The 16,657-nt window shown below is 42.8% G+C and overlaps 1 protein-coding gene across 1 annotated transcript; it reads right to left on the bottom strand.

Annotated features, from left to right (window-relative positions):
- Positions 1-54: 54 nt before the first annotated feature.
- On the bottom strand, positions 55-15,814 carry LOC139915268 (rho-related GTP-binding protein RhoA-D). The gene is made up of 5 exons (XM_071903834.2): positions 15,713-15,814; positions 8,084-8,241; positions 5,558-5,678; positions 4,992-5,122; positions 55-3,472 (listed from the first exon to the last, which is right to left on the bottom strand). The coding sequence occupies exons 2-5, from the start codon at positions 8,237-8,239 to the stop codon at positions 3,299-3,301; spliced, it is 582 nt and encodes a 193-aa protein (XP_071759935.1). The 5' UTR covers positions 8,240-8,241; positions 15,713-15,814; the 3' UTR covers positions 55-3,298.
- Positions 15,815-16,657: the final 843 nt, after the last annotated feature.

Here is a 16,657-nt window from a genome sequence, read left to right as displayed (position 1 = left end):
AAGCATATTCGATGGCATCATTTTCTGGAAGAATTGACCAAGGAAGCAAGTCAGTCTTGTCTCAAAAATAGTTTATTAACAATGTTCATGTTCACTTAAAATCAAACATTCACTACAACACTTTCTGTTTACAAAGCATTATTACAATGAGCTTTTATATAAATCTGGATCCTTTATAATTTCAAATACTTCCAGAGAAAGAGAGAGAAAAGTTACACAACACTGAGCAGAAGCGGTTCCCAAAGTAGTGTATATGTGTGTGTCAGTGCGTGTGTATTTAGTGTGTGCACGCTGTAGTGTAAAGATCCATGGTTTACTCATGCATACATTGACATCATAAGGACAAGTTTTGATTTAGCGCAACATTATTTGCATACACACAACAGCAGTATACATGCTCTTAGTGATATGTTCAGCACTAGACCTTCTGCTGCTCTAAGGGAATGATTTCATTGTTAAGCTGTGCTACAAGCTGTGAAGGTTACTCAACTATCATATGGTTAAATGCCCTCTAGTTCCCTAGAAGTCCCTGGCATTCAGCTTGGCGAGACCCTTGAACATCATGCCACATGACACAACTATGTAACAGGTAACAGAAGGCCCACATGTTTTCATTGATAAGGATAATCTGTTTATTCTTGCCTTCTTAGTGTGCTTGTTGTCGACATTAATCCACACAGTCCAGAGTTAAAACATAGTATCCACCCTATAAAGATTATTTGAGGTAACAGCATTAATCTGGTGCTTGTTTCTGTGATTGCAAACTATGTCCCAAAAAACAAAAAAACATCTCCTGTTCCACATGAACACCTAATCTGAGCTGTGGAAAATACACCTAGGTTTTGTTACACAAAGTCTCTGCGTGTTTAAATACTAGCTTCTCCACTGGATTATTCTGTTAAAGCATATCTGCTTGGCCAGTAGAGGGTATAAAGTTGCATTACAGATGACACTACTATATACTGAATGAAGAACCAAAACAATACACCGACTTAGCCAGCAGGCAGCCGGTATTCCTTTGCTGGCATGATGGAATACAAGGAGGTTGCATGCAACACCTAAGATATTGTTTTCAACGGACATCTCAACATCCACCCTCCTTTGGACCGACGACGACATGCAACCAAGGAACACATGGGGAGATGAGCAACGAGGCGGAGAAAAGGAATGCTGTGAAGAGTCTGTGCCTGAGGACAGTTGCTGGGCCTTTCAAGCATTGTATTTCAAGCCATTATATTTTCAGGTCAAGTTCACAATGGAGTATTCTGAGGGGACACATGAGCAAAAACGAGGACCGATGGAGAGGTTTTAGTGACGCTGTGGCGTGTCTCCAAAAACGACTATGGTACAATTCAGTTCAGAAGTCATCAGCCTTAAAGACCTACAGCCCCTTTGACATGAGACCTAAAATCTCAAATGTTTTGTGCCAAGGAGGGAAATAGATCAAGATAAAGAACAGGAATGTCTGGATATCATAAGAAGCCTCATCCCCATCTTACCACTGTATGGATGGGAAAAATGTACTCTTAAGTTACAGCGCACCCATGACATTTTGGCAGCAATACAAAACTCTACAACTTCAAAGAGGATCTTTTTGGCTGCGGCCAGATGTTTGATGCTAAGATGCTAAGTTTGATGCTTTTGTCATTTTTCCCATGATTTTTTACTGAAAATGTACAGTGGCATAACCTAGCCAAACTGCCAAGATGCTAAAGACGAGACTATATTTCTGGGTAAAACTTCAATATGTATGTAGTGAGGACAGAAACTCGGGAAAACAAACCACGCCTCTTGCTTTATCAAGCCTATTTCTCCCAGGCATTCAAAGAACACAGATAGGATTGAGCTTTGTGAAACATGTCAGAGGTCAGTCTTGACCACGTCAGTATCTGGTTGGCATAAAGCAGCTGGTCTGTCTGCTCCGGGAGGGAACTCCAAAGGCACACAGGTTGCCAGAACAGAGAAGGCACTGGGGGAAAACAAACTCCGCGCAAACAACTTAGCTCCTCGCAAACATGCCTCAAAGAATGTCGCCTGACAGGAAACATCTAAATCCAGAGCCAGCAGTTCTAACAAGACAAGATTTCTGAGACTGGACTAACCCGTCCAACACACCGACTCCCAACAGGTCACGGCGGGTGTGACGAGCGCGCTGGCATTCTCATTCTAGCAGAGGATGAAGTGAACTCACTCACCCACAGTAAACAAACAAGGGAGGTTTCACCAGGCCTTGGCCTTCGTGTGGTTTCTGTTTCAGCTGTGTCATCTCCCTGTTGGTCCTAACAGCCATTGTGCATAGTTCAGCCATATGGGCTTGTGTCTCGACTGGCCAGTTCTGATACCCCCGTCCGGGTCCACTGCACAGATTAGGGACAGTTATGAGGGATGTATGTCAATAATCAGATCACATATAGAATGGGAAGATTAACCCTTTTTTAAAAATATATCACATTACAGAAGCAGCTAGCTAACAGATCTTATCCTTAATGTGAGCGGACTGAACATTGAGACTGTCAGGGGAATGCCGATGTTTCTTACTGACCGAAATGAGACAAGCAACCGTTTGTTGTGGGCTGACGAGATGTCAACAGCACTGAAAGCCTTAGTTATGGCTATGCTCAAGTTTCACAACGACAACACTGTGTAAAATGAGCTACAGTACAATGGAGAGGCCCTCAGCTGTAACGTTAGCAATCTGACAAACATGAGAAGTACATGATGGTGTGTGTACAAGGTGTACAGGATAAAACAAAAAAAAAAAAAGGCACTAGCTCTTATGGCCAAAACAAATCTCCAGGAAGTTTCATCCTCTTAACATGACTGCTACGATGACGAATAGAACCACTATCAACGGGACAGTTTGGACAAGACCCTACTCAAGAAGACTGTGTATACAAGCTAGGAGGGATGCTGCTTGTGGAGCCCAAGCTTGTGGAGAACAATATTGCATACAAATATGTGCATCTATCACGGCCTCCTTAAATGACAAATACAAGAAAGTAGGAAAAAAAATATACGTAAAAGACAGATTGTGCCATTTAAGGAAACAAAACAAATCAACACAAGCTTAAAACATGAATTTCTAACCAATGTTGTAATATAGACAAAGTCCTTTTCCTGTTTTACGTATGTTTCAGCACTGCTTTTCGTTCGTCCGCCTGCCACTTATCGTGAAATGTGAGATACAGTACAAAAGATGCCATTTGGTAAAGGTCAGTCCTTTGCGTGTATTTTTGTTTTTTTTCCTGTTGGTCAGTTGGTTTTGCGGCGTCTGCACTGGCCCGGTTGCGCGTGGCGCTCAGAATAGCAGGCAGCCGCTCCTCTTCTTGCGCTTGCGGACCTGCAGCGCCGCCCTGGTGGCCATCTCAAACACCTCCCGCACGCCGTCCTTGGTCTTGGCGGAGCACTCCAAGTAGCCGAAGGCACTGATCCGGTTTGCCATGTCCCGGCCCTCCTCTGGCTTCACCGGCTCCTATACAAACACATATAGTGCAATCAAACCAATGTAGTTTGATAAAATATTACACCACAATCATATTATACCACTTTATGACTGTCCAAGTAGATTAGAGTGGGCCCTGGAAGGGAGCTGTCAAATATGGATTGTGATTTGGACTTTACAGAGCTTGAAGTACATTGCTTCAACACATCAGCCAACCACATTATAGCTTGTACATGTCGGGAGAACAATGTCTGTTTGACCATGTAAATCCATAACACTTGAACTGATGACTTTGTGCTACTCTTTGTCAAACAGTTCCTGATCTCTAGAGAAAGGAAAAGCTGACAGCGGTCCCTGAAAGAGTCAGAGAGCTTTGTCAACATATTCCTATTATCATGACCAGCTGGACCTGGAGACAGACAGAGAATGGGTGGCAGTGGCACGTTGTGTCACTCTGTGAGACAGACAGAGCAACATGTTACGGTCAGTCTGTGACAGAAAGGCCAGTTAGAGCCTCTCTGTCAGCGCTGTCACCGCTTGCTCCCCGGAGGAAGTCCACTGACTAGTGACGAGTGACACAGACGGGAAAAAAAAATCTTTTAAAAATGGAGTGGGCAGTCCAATACTCTATACATAGACATACATATATCTAAATTCGTTTGGCCATAACCAGCAGCTAGTATAGGTTGATCTGTCAGTCCCAAAAAAAAAAAATGTGCTGGCTGACATGAGTGATCTGTCAGACTTGTCAGACTTGGGAGAGAGTTTCCTATCGATAGGTGATGCCATTTAAGCCCCTCCCACTTTCCTGATTGGCTTTATTTTGGTAATGTATATCTCTATCACACTAAGATGTTTAATCGTTTATATCTGTTGATCCCAAAGTTGTGGGATCAACAGAGTCGGCTTGTCGGCTTGTTGGACTCAGGACAGTTTTGTGTTGAATAAATGTCAGTTGTTCCCTTTTCTTAATTGGCTGTTTTTTATTGTCTATTGTCTATTGTCTGTCTTTATTGTTGGGAGTAAGTATCCTATTGATTGGTGATTTCATTTAAGCCCCTCCCTCTTTCTTTTTCATTGTCTATATCTATTGATTCCAAAGTTGCATTAATGATAACTACGATGAACTCAGTATGTCACTAATAAATGTATTCTCACGCTGTATGAAAAAAATTAACAGCTAACAATAATGTGGCTGGAGCAGTATGTATTGTTTTAAGTAACCAGTACGCTGTATTAGGCTTTTGTATTTGGTTTCATAGGTTGCGGCTTATCACAAATTATATGTTTGCTCATTACTGAGACAACAATGAAGGCTGAGAGGGAGACACACATAATTCAGCTGAAAACGACCATTCCTTTTGGCTTTTATCCAAATTCAGTAAATGTCTAGACCTTACACACATTGAAACAACAATTCAATTGGACTGAAATATCGGCCTTTAGTGATTCAGGCTTGGGAAGGTGTCCATTTATACCTGTACACCCCAAATCCACAGCACCACAATGCCGGCTGGACTGAGTTCAAGGCCTGCTGAGGCTTTAGTACCTGCTTCATCTTGGCCAGCTCTCTCCGCGTGTGCTCATCGTTCCTCAGGTCCTTCTTGTTCCCCACCAGGATGATTGGAACATTGGGACAGAAGTGTTTCACCTCAGGCGTCCACTTCTCAGGGATATTTTCTGTCCGGAGAGAGACAAAAATGAGCTGAAGTACTCCAGAGGCAGTAAAAAAGGGGACAGGGAGGGTAGAGTCACTGCGCAGAGCTTCTCATGATGGATTGCTCAGCCCGAGGCAAAGATGTTTTTAGCTGCACTAATCCTACTTCCCATCAAGTCCATTAAGGCATTTAACAAACAAACAGCTTGCTTAGTTGACATGAACTGCCTTGATTCTTCAAAGATAAATATGGCTGCAAAAGATTACTTTAAGGGAGTGTCACATATTTTATACTTTGTTATATTTGTCATATTGAATCATTATGTGCTGCCATGTCTGCCTGTAACGTTCTGTGTTGCTGCCGTCTTGGCCAGGTCTGCCTTGAATAAGACATTTTTAATCTCAATGTGTTATGTGACTTATGTGGTTAAATAACGGTTTAACAAATTGTCCCTTACCTAAACTGTCAGGGCTGTCGATGGAGAAGCACATGAGGATGACATCTGTGTCGGGGTAGGAGAGAGGCCTCAGCCTGTCATAGTCCTCTTGGCCTGCAGTATCCCACAGCGCCAGCTCCACCTGGGACAGACCAAAAGAAAAACTGGGGGTTAAAACTCTTATGTAAGAAGCAGCACAGAAAGTACACAAATATATAGAGGGACCAATATAAAGGCAGACAGGTCCCTGCTGCTGTAAACCAGTGGTGCTCAACCTTTTTGGCTCCGGACTCCGGCAGAGTTCGACCAAGACAGATTTTCCCATTTCAGGTTGTTTCATTTGATTCATTATCAGAGGAGGCCTAGAAGCTGAAAGCTATTCAGTATTTCACAAGAGAAAAATCAGAAAAAATAGACATGATATTAAATTTGTATAGTAGAAATATGCTTTTTTCCTATCCCATAAATAATCTCGCAACCCCGCAAAATTACCTTGTGACCCCCTGGGGGGTCCCCACCCCCAGGGTTGAGAACCACTGCTGCAAACAGATTTTTCTATTATTCTATTCATTCATTCATATTCGATTCATGATTCATACCCTAAATTGAACATGTTTCCATTTTGTTGTAAATCTGTAATTTTGTCATTTGAACCTGTCTAGGGACTACAGATGAAATTTAGCAGTTTGCTAACTCTGGGGAGTTGATGTAATATTGCCCACTGTCCCTGGTGAGTAAACAAGTCGACATTTCTCTGGTCACTAGACCATTAATAACAATAAGGTTTCTATTCCCACACAGTTAAGGGCTGGGAGCCGTGCCTGGGTGTTGCAGAAGCACATATTGTATTTTACAGTCATTGTAATGCCACTGCTGTTTGGATTTTCCCCATTTTTCCCTGAAGGCTGATGCTATAGACACCAGCTCACTGAAACCAGGAAGCAAAACAAAGACATACATATTTCAAGAGAGCAGTAATGTAATTGGTAACGTGAATGAGCCTGTGCTTCTTTCTACCTTCCAGATAACATTAAGATAACTTCACCTCGGGGCAATCTAATGTGTGTGTATGGTGTTGAACGTCTCTCGCCACACATGCTTTGTGTCCTGAAATGTCTTTAAGTGCTATACAACTACTTGTGATTTGTACGTTTTATCAAGTAAGTCTTATGCACAGTACAGTAACAGTACAGTAAGTCTTAAGATTGCAGGGTACGAAAGCAGAGCCGAGAAAAGGTAAAATATCCAGTGTACAGACGTTTTCCTTCCTCTTCTCGTTACCACTGCAGCTCTGAACCAATCATCATAAGTCTCTTTTATGTTGTCAGTGTTCTGCAAATGAACATGGAGACTGTCCTCATCCAATCACACCACTGATTAATTCAATTAGGGAAATCGGCAGATTAGTGAGCATCAAACCAGATACCTTCTGTCCCTACGGCAGCATTAACTCCCAGGCTGCAGTCACCTCCGCTCTTTAGCTGACTCACTATTCAGGCGGAAAACTTTTCCAAAGTGTGAAGGAAGGGAACTTTATATGAATGACAATAGATCATGGTATACCCACAGAGCACGAGCATTAGTCAACGGTCCCAAAATAGAGGTTTGCAGAGGCAGTGGGTGGGAAGCGGCTCTGTACTGTTGGCATGAGCAACGAGAGCAGTTGCGTTCCCACTGGACTTACTGTAAGCTACAGACTTTGGGGAGGAAAAGTGAACGGGGAAAAAAAAAATACACTATTTTTAGAGTCTGCCCAATCCACTGAAGGTGAGAGAAAGAGAATGCTATTTTCCCGCAGGGGGGAAAAGAATTCAAATTTAGGGGCTGTGCAGAGAGAGCACAAATCTAATCCAGCTGGTTCTATAATGGGGTAATTCTTCTGGGGCTGCAGTCCCCCAGCGAGATGGAGCGAGGGAGCTGACACTCTTATCTCCACCAAAATCATCCCCATCCTGGCCTGGATCCCTAAGTTTATATTTCCTGTCCAGAACACAACAGTTAACCCCCCCCCCCCCCCCCCCCAGCTGGACCAGGACAGGAAATGAGAGGCGTTTATCGGACAGGAGGAGGGTCCTGAGGGGAGAGAGGGGGATTGCCAGTAGACATCGCTGTTCCCCGTCTGAACAGGAAGCTGGGAAGTAGAGTCATTTCCTGTTTTGCCAAGTAGCGATCCTGCAGCGGCGGTCAGCACAAGAGAACAAAGCCCTTTGACATAACAAGCCATCTGCTGCTCAGACTCAGGCGCTCGCTGACCAACTCCCCATGACTCAGATCCTAGGCAGACGTCACACACTCCAAAACGAAAACTTCACACACACACACACACACACACACACGTGCACAGGTCTTCCATGGGATGTTTCAAAGAAATGGACCTCTTTACGAATTGTAGTGGTACAGTTCAGGGTTCACCGCCGTTCATTTTATTACTTTAAAAACACTGTTGGCTTACGGCACAAACTTAACGAGTTTCCATTTGCATTAAGACAGATTACATCACTTCTACATTGCATATACTGCATTTATTTCCCCGCAGAGTGTACAAACCTGTTTTCCGTCAACCTCGATATCGGCGATGTAGTTCTCAAACACCGTAGGCACGTAGACTTCGGGGAACTGGTCTTTACTGAACACAATAAGAAGACAGGTTTTCCCGCATGCTCCATCCCCAACAATCACCAGCTTCTTCCGAATGGCTGCCATCTCTGTTGGGAAACAAGAAGAAGACTTAACATGGGTTTTTTTTTTTAAATACAGACATTCAAACAGACTGCCAAAGTGCCAAAATCATCAGCAGAACCACAGGAGGCCAAGAGGCAAAAGACAAACTTTTTTTGTTGTTGTGGAAGCTTTCCTCAGCAACACGGTTGTACTTTGTCATCTGGTTGTGCATTCTGTATTTTAGACACCAAATCGATTTGTAGAGATCACAGAGACATAAGATGAAGCAAGTACACAGTGTAACACAGAAACTCTGGGGCTCTCTCTGCTCACGACCTGAAAGCAAACATTTGACATATCTGACTGACAGCACTGCATCACATCGCACCTAAAGGAGGGGATCTCTGATCTGCAAGTGGGGAGAGAGAGAGAGAGAGGCAGCTGCAGTAGCAGACCTTGAATCCCCAGTGGCAAATCTAGATTACAAAGCTACACAGGGAACGGAGGAGGAGGAGGAAGATAGTAGGATGAGGGAGAGAGAGAAGGGGGGGGGGGGGGGGGGGGGGTTTGAAGACAAGCTGGGACACGGAGGAATGTGCTATCAGGCCGTTCTCTCCGGCTCCACCCTGCTTGTTTCCCTCTGCGATGTGTGCGGAAGGGAAAAGCGTCCGGGAAATAAGAACAGCTGGTGAAGTAGTTGGTGGTGTCCTGAAGTAGACAAAACACTATTCTGCTTTTGATCTCTCAAGATGCCATCTGTTCTCTTCAGTCCTATTTAGATAGAAGACTATAAGATATCATTACTCTAAAATGATTGTTTATGAATTAAAGGAACAAGCAAGATATCAGCAATGGGGCTTAATAACAAAATCAGTACTGCGAGGTGCATTACCACCCGGGTGACTGATGACAAAGGGGGCTGGGCTGTGTGTGTGTGTGTGTTTGTGTGTGTGCAAGCACAGATGTGTGTATGCTGTAATATGTATAACATGAAACAGCACATACCACACAAGCATTTCCCCCCATAAACAAAATCCCAGCAGACAAATATGGATGCCTTCTCATCAACAATCGTTCACGACTTTAACAACTACGCTCTAGGTCTGAAAGGTTGAAGCTTTGCTGGTTTCCTCTGCTCAAAAATATAATCCACCATTATAACGGCTACATGAACCGAACCAACAAACACTTCTCCAAATAACCCTGGAGGGGAATTCAGGTTGTAGCTAGTGCTCATGCGGGCTGCGTGGGGATGAGTTAGCAGAGCGGCTGATGGATGAGCCGGAGCCCTGCTGCCTGGGAGCAGCTGTGCATATAGTCATTTGGCTCCCCACCTCATCCACTTTCTGCCAGACAGTCTTGACAGCAATCTTCTTCACGAGGGCACCCACTTATCAGGGGAAATTCATCTTTCTGTGCTCAGGGCAAAACTTTTGGAGTCGAGCCTGCCCCCACACCCGCTTCCCACCTCTGCTCGGATGCATAGCAACACTAAGCCTTTTTGTAGAATGTGCACAAAACTCAATACTACAGCAGCATCAGGCCATTCGAAAATTATCACGAACACAGATCGAACCGAACTGTTAACCTATTGTTGGTTTGGTACCATAACAGACCCACCTAGGCCCATCGCAGAGGGCTTGTTTCAGATCCATGTACGGCTGGGCGATATGAACAAAATGAATATCACAATAATCATAACAAATTATTTTGATGTTTATAGATAACATCGGCTCACATGCAAAATCATATGTTAAATTATCAAATTGATATTCATCACATTGCATGGTGAGTATGACGAAACTGTAAATTTAAAATGATATTCCTTCATTTGTTTCAGATCTCAATTTGAGAGATTTTAGTATTTTCTTTTTATCGTTAGACAATTGAGTTGTGTATCACAATAACTCAATATGATTATTTAATCTAGATATGATTCTTTTTAAAGACGATAAATAATAATATTGAGTTACTGCCCAGCCTGACTTGCATGGATATTGAGACCTTGTGGGCATACTGGGAATTTTGGGTGCGCTCGGCTTGTTTGAGGGTTTCATTCAACATCTTGGCTTCTTTCTCCCTCCTATGGAAATTCTGGTCATGGATTGATCATATTTTCCGCTTCTTGCCAAAAAGTCCATTCCTTTTGGTGCTGTGTTCTTTCAACAGAGACTTTGTTACAACTACACAGGTTTCGCAAGGACTGGAGGCGTCAAAGATGTCAGTTTGAATTTAGACTGCTGCAGCAAACACTGGAAGTGCACTCACTCTTTGTGCATTTATAATACGTATTCAAAACCAATAAGTAAGCTAATCCCCTGAAAGATGAAGCAGATGAATATAAATCAACCATCACAATTGATCATCCATTTAAGTTTCAGAAGGAATCTAATTTTGGAAATATTGCAATAATGCTTCTAAATAAGAGAACCCAGTTGCAAAATAATGAGCTATGATTTATATGAGATATTAAGTACAGAATATTTAATGAGAACAAAAAGGCTTTCTGCTTTTCATTTTATATTCATTATTTACAAAATATCAGTTCAATGGGTAGGACCCACACCTTATTCTAACTGCACCAATCTGCATTTTTTACATTAGTTTATGATTTCAATATTTTTCAAGGCTGATATCTCTCCCCCAGAAGTATATCTTCCCTGTGCGTACCTTTAGGTTGGAATGCACAGAGGGACCAATGCATTCAAAATAAGCAAAAATTCGCCAAAATGGGTTTGAAATTCAGAATGATGCTGGAAAGAACACCAGTTCCACAGGAACTGTACAGTAGTGTTTGTTTTCAAGAGATGGCAAACTGGACAAGAGACAGGCTAAACTGGATGATGGGTCCAAAGCCAAACAAGTGGGAGACAGCAGCACCGAGGCCCAGAGGCTCACCCTGTGAAACAAAACAAGCCACTTCCTGTTCTGTGAAGCCTGGGAGGAGCTTTTGGCTGCAGTTCTGTTTGGACAGGCCTCAGCGGAGCCTGGACCAGGAGAGGGCTGCCAAAGGCGACGCAACACACACACACACATATATATACACACACACACACACACACACACACACACACACACTCACGCACACCATTTCTCTTTTTGCACTGAACAATGATAACTTGTCCTGGGTGGCCAGTAATATCTGGGGCCTATTCAGGAACATCTTGACACACTGGCAAGAGGAAATTATGCATGAAAATGTCCCATATAGTCACAAACCATGCCGGATACTCAGGCTAGCAATGACAGATGCCCTCAATCTAGGAATTAATGGATACTAACGACAGTAACAATTGTGGAAAATGTTTCAGATTGTTACCAACTGCTTTGTGAAGTATTACCCTATTTTCACTAGTTTTGTAAGCCAGATCAAGTGAGTTGATCATTGTTTGGCCTGTGAGACCAACACTCCCCTTCTCCACATTCATATCAAAGCCTGAGCTCATCCGATTTAATCAAAACATTTGAATGGCCGCTGCTTATCAGCAACATATCAACTGACTGACTTTTTACCCTAACTCCACTGAATGAAAGCGAAGGTGTCGCCAGGAGATAACTGTCCCCATTAAAGCTGGGACAAAAGCAGAAATAGTTCAACATCATTCTGCCGGCTCTACATCAACAGCTCTCAGTTCAGGGTGTAGATGTTTTCATTCACCTGTAACTGTTACTGTATTCATCTATCCAGCTGTGCAGGCAGATATGCTAGAGTATATTCAAAAGCCTTTATTCACATTGGTGTTGACTGAGGATCAGTTATAACTGAGATAGCGGGAACTCTGTGTTACCTGCAGGTTAAAGCTTCAACGATACACAGACACAACTAAAGTAAAGAATAAAACCCAGCTAACTGCAGTCTGATATGGTCAAAAGTGTAAGAATTATGTAAGCCTAATTAGGTTATAATCATTGCAATAACAGCATGCATTTATTGTTTCATCACTGCAAGTTATTACCTAAGTAGGGGAACAAATATTTTGTGATGTGATTTGATACTGTGATATATTTGAGTAATATTCTGTTTTCTATTCATTTAACCACAGTAATAACTTGGAATAGCCTAATATCCCTAAGGGCAAGACCATGTCATATTCAATTAGACATAAAAAAAACATGAAATTTCTAGGTGAAATCAAAGACCTTTCAGAATTCTGTCACAACCCTTTTTTCATTTCCAAGAACATCATCATTCGGTCTCTCATTATCCATCGGTAGAGCCAGAGTCAGTTCTCTCCAGCCGACTGGCCGGGTGTCAATAGATAGACGCAGAGGGAAAAACACACTAAGGGTTTACATTCTTCTCCCCTGGTCTTCTTAAGATGCCCATCCAAACCATTTTTAGATTGCGAGTGAACCACATCTAAACATAGCCATCTCAATTCTTACATATTTCACCGTCACACGGTGAGTTCACTGTGCGGCAAGCCGCTAAGCAACGAAAAAGACCGCATCACTGACTCCCATCATGCTATACGAGTTACGTGAATGCTATCAGACACTGGAAAGCATTATCTAAAACGTCGGAAAAACCTAGGGATCCAAAACCAACACGGCATGGAGGAGAGCAGCCATTAAAATGCATAGGAAAGCAAAGCACCACTACTTCCTACAACTATCTGAGCGAGCCTCCCTGGCCCGGGTTAATGAACACACCACCTCGCTCTCTCAAGAGGTTTCCTGAGGCTTAGGGGCCAGAGGAGTTATGCAACAAGCTGAGCAGCGTTAGTGCAGACCAGAGTGTGACCCTGACCGAGGGGACATGGCTGCCTTTCAACCCTCATAACATATATACACAGTATATATAGGTATAATATCAACAAGCCACACACATGGCAGACAAACATCTTCAAAGAAAAGATAGGCCTTTTGTTCTGAGACGATGACCTTTTGTTCTGAGGCTCTGCAAACAAAACATAATACAGGACATGAATCCACATACAATCGTTCAGCTCTCCCGATAGGCTTCCTAGAGTTGCACTTTGTGTTTTCCCCCTTTCTTTAGCTATGCACTACATTCAGAAGCCCAGGAGTTACAATATTGAAAAGTTATTTTCTGGGTTTCTATTGTACAGAAGTATGAAGCAGCTCAGTCACACTCTAGTTGCAGATAAATGTTTCATAACAGAACAACAATAGAAACAAGGCTAGATTTTGACAGTCTGCCACTGCAACAGATAAAACATTTATCCAGAGATCACATTCTAGCCTGGATCTCTGTGGTATAACTCAGAACACAACTTACATTACCAGAGAATAAAAACAACTTTTAATATGGTGATTGTTTCAGGGTTTTCTCCCTGTATTGCAGTGTTTTTAAACCCAACCTTAATTTACCAGCCAGATTATGGCGATCTCATGGAGTTAAGAAGCTGTTTTACTTTTTTGTAACCTCTAATGAGTCAATCTGACAAATGGGCCAAAGTTCACAAGCTGGCAGAAGCCGTGGCTGAGGCAGAGCAGACAGTCTGTGACACAGGTCGTCTGCACCGCCGTAACACGTCAGCCAGAGCATGAAACAGCTTATCAAGGTATCTGACTGAAGCATGCCTCAAACACTAGCAACAGATCACTTTGGGGATAAGATATTTGGTGTACAAATAAAAAAGTAACCTTACAAGACGGCTTTGGGGTGTTTCAAATCATCATGTCTTGAATACCTTTCCATTTCAGTGCAGCTATAGACAAAATTTCATACTCAGTGCAGGCCTATAAGCCCTGGACTCAAGTGCAATGAACAATGTAATACTGAAATGCAAGAGGCATAAAAGCGACATGTAAGCACTAAGCTGCCTGCTCTTACACAATAGCAGAAATATACACTGCGGATCAAGTCAGCCTCTCACATTCTTTGGGCGTATGTTACAAACACACCAGCACTTTACTTTCACTGAGTCATGGGTTTAATGGTACACCCATGGAAATTATCAAATGTCAAACTCAGCCCATAAGGAAGTAAAAGGAGCTATGATACAAAAAAAAACATAGAATTTGTCATTCCCTGAATCTAAAGTGGAAGTACAAAAGTGAAGGTACAAAAGGTCAAAAAAGCCCAACATGAAAAGATTTTCTTATGTTAATTTCTGCAGGTTACGGAAATCATCGGTGCTAAACAGAAATGATAACTACATTACAGTGTATTTCAAAGCAGCTCTATTCTGCTTTGCTCTGTATTCATGGTTCTTTACTAGAGCCGTCGAATTGCCACATCCACTGGCCATTTTCAACCTAATAGCCCACAGCCTGGTCACCTTCATGGTTTCCTTCAAGCAGCCTACATTCAGGAACACGCCAAAAGGCAGACACTTGCAGCTCCTCACGCTGTTAAAGCCTATTGAGAGAAAGTAGGGCAAGACAGGAGTCAGTCAGCTGGCCGCAGCCCGGGACATGATGACCCTGAAAGGCATGCCAAACACTGGCCAGCCTCTCACGGAGAGATGGAGGCTGAGGAGGAGGCACTCTGTGGCTGGGAGAGAAAGAATAGGCGCCTCATGACTCGCAAGACTGTCACTCCTGCTCAGTAACCCGGGTCATGAAGCAGTCCAACAGGGCCGACTGGCTGGATGAAGGATCCACCAGACTCTCTGGACCCGGCTACCTCTGCTCTCCAGGAGGGAGCGCAGGGTCCAGCTGCTCTGCACTGCAAAAACACACTTCAGAATGTGTTTAGACGTCTTACCAAATAGAGAAAAACTAGCCAAATGTAGATCATATTCATTCCAAATACACTTTGGACACCGGAGATACATCTTCTTCCCATGCACATGTATATTTCGCATGAGTGTCATCTATATGTAGAAATTCATTTTTTGAGCAATTTTGGTATATTTTGAAGCATATTTCTAAACATATTCTTAAGTATATGTGAGATGTATATTTTCCTCCCTTTACAAACCACATTAACAGCCCTAAATCATTAGTGCTGCAAGTTAAGAACTGAAATCTTTGTCTTCATCAAGATAATTAAACCATCTGCTGTCTAAACTGGGGCATTTACTTCGCCCTAATTAACTTAACCCATGTTTTCCCAATTTTATCCTCCACATATTCTGTTGTCACGGTCAACACAGAGAAAATTGATAATGGCAGTTCAAACAACGCCCTCTTTCTTGATAATGAGGAAATTGAGCAGTCAGAGGATCCGAGGTGACACATTGGGAGATTTGCCATGCGGAGTTGCTGTTTAATGAGGTCGCAGCAGTTGGACACACTGTACATACCACAGGATCTGCTGCCTTCACTTTCAAACTACCAACAATGTATCAACAGTTGTATGGAAACACACCCTGCCAACTACAGTCACACTGTATACATTATAACCAAGACACCGTCAAGGATTTAACTATTACCTACGCAGAAAGAAGGCGCATGTTTAAGTACGGGCACAAGCCACCACCTAGTTCTTCCACCGAAGTAAGTAGGCTATAATTAGACTATTTATGTATGTCAGAAAAAGAGGATATTTGGCGCAACTACAGCGCGCAGCACTTTAAGAATAAACCTTCGCTCCATAGTTACCTATCGCCAGCCAGCTGAGTCGATTCTATAGATTTTAGTCCCCACTTGCTTTTTCCTCTTGATCGTGACACACACACTCACTTCTTGCTGCAGTATTCGCTAATTTTACAGAGAGGGTGCTGAGAAACGGGGCAGGCGAACAGGATCCTCCCACCGAGAGCGGCGTCAAGCTGGCCGGAGTTAACAACAGCACGTCCGGTTACAACTTTCAAAATAAAAACTCTATTGGCGAATATGTGTTGTCAAGTCCATTCATTTATTGTCAAATGACTATACTGCTACTACTACTACTAATAATAATAATAATAATAATAATAATAACAATAATAATAATGATAGTCATAATAATGATTATTTTATTTTTCATTCATTTTCTTTACCCGCTTATTCCTATTCAGGTTCACTGGAGCCTATCCCAGCATGCACTGGGCAGAGGACAAGGAAACACCTTGGACAGACTTTGGACAGACAGACAAACACTCACACTCCCATTCACACCTATGGGTAATTTAGACTATCCAATCCACTTGACCTGCCTGTCTTTGGACTGTGGGAGGAAACTGGAGGGAACCCACACAATCAGGCCTTTAAAATATATACTGTATATGTAAGGCTGCCAAAACTTCACAAAGACTCACATAACTACATAATGTCTGCTATCTTGAAAAAGGTCCTTTCAATCCATAGCAGTTATCTGATATGATTTTATGTTGCTGTATACATGTTTATTCTTCTGTTTTCCTTCACGCTTTTATTTTGAAATCAGATCCCCCTATGTCCGGTCGTGTTCTGGCTGCCTCTGGCTACCTTGACGGCGCTGCTGCAGCCGCTGGAGTCACCCAGGTCCCCTCCTCCCTTCCACGGTCAAAGATGACATCATCCGTAGTACAAGAAGCCTCATGCAACAAGAGGAATGGGTGTGGATCTCTCTGGCGTGGCCTCTAC

Source organism: Centroberyx gerrardi, chromosome 5 (genome assembly GCF_048128805.1).
Source record: "Centroberyx gerrardi isolate f3 chromosome 5, fCenGer3.hap1.cur.20231027, whole genome shotgun sequence".
Lineage (NCBI taxonomy): Eukaryota > Metazoa > Chordata > Actinopteri > Beryciformes > Berycidae > Centroberyx > Centroberyx gerrardi.
Note: the sequence above shows the minus strand (reverse complement) of the source record. Positions and strands in the feature narration are given on the sequence as shown.

Bases quoted from the DNA above. Each gene is read 5' to 3' on its own strand.
- LOC139915268 (XM_071903834.2), bottom strand. From the start codon at position 8,239: ATGGCAGCCATTCGGAAGAAGCTGGTGATTGTTGGGGATGGAGCATGC. The intron at 5,679-8,083 runs GTTTGTACACTC...GGTCTGTCCCAG, and splicing joins TCGAGGTTGACGGAAAACAG to GTGGAGCTGGCGCTGTGGGA. The intron at 3,473-4,991 runs GTACTAAAGCCT...GTGTTTGTATAG, and splicing joins AGCTGGCCAAGATGAAGCAG to GAGCCGGTGAAGCCAGAGGA.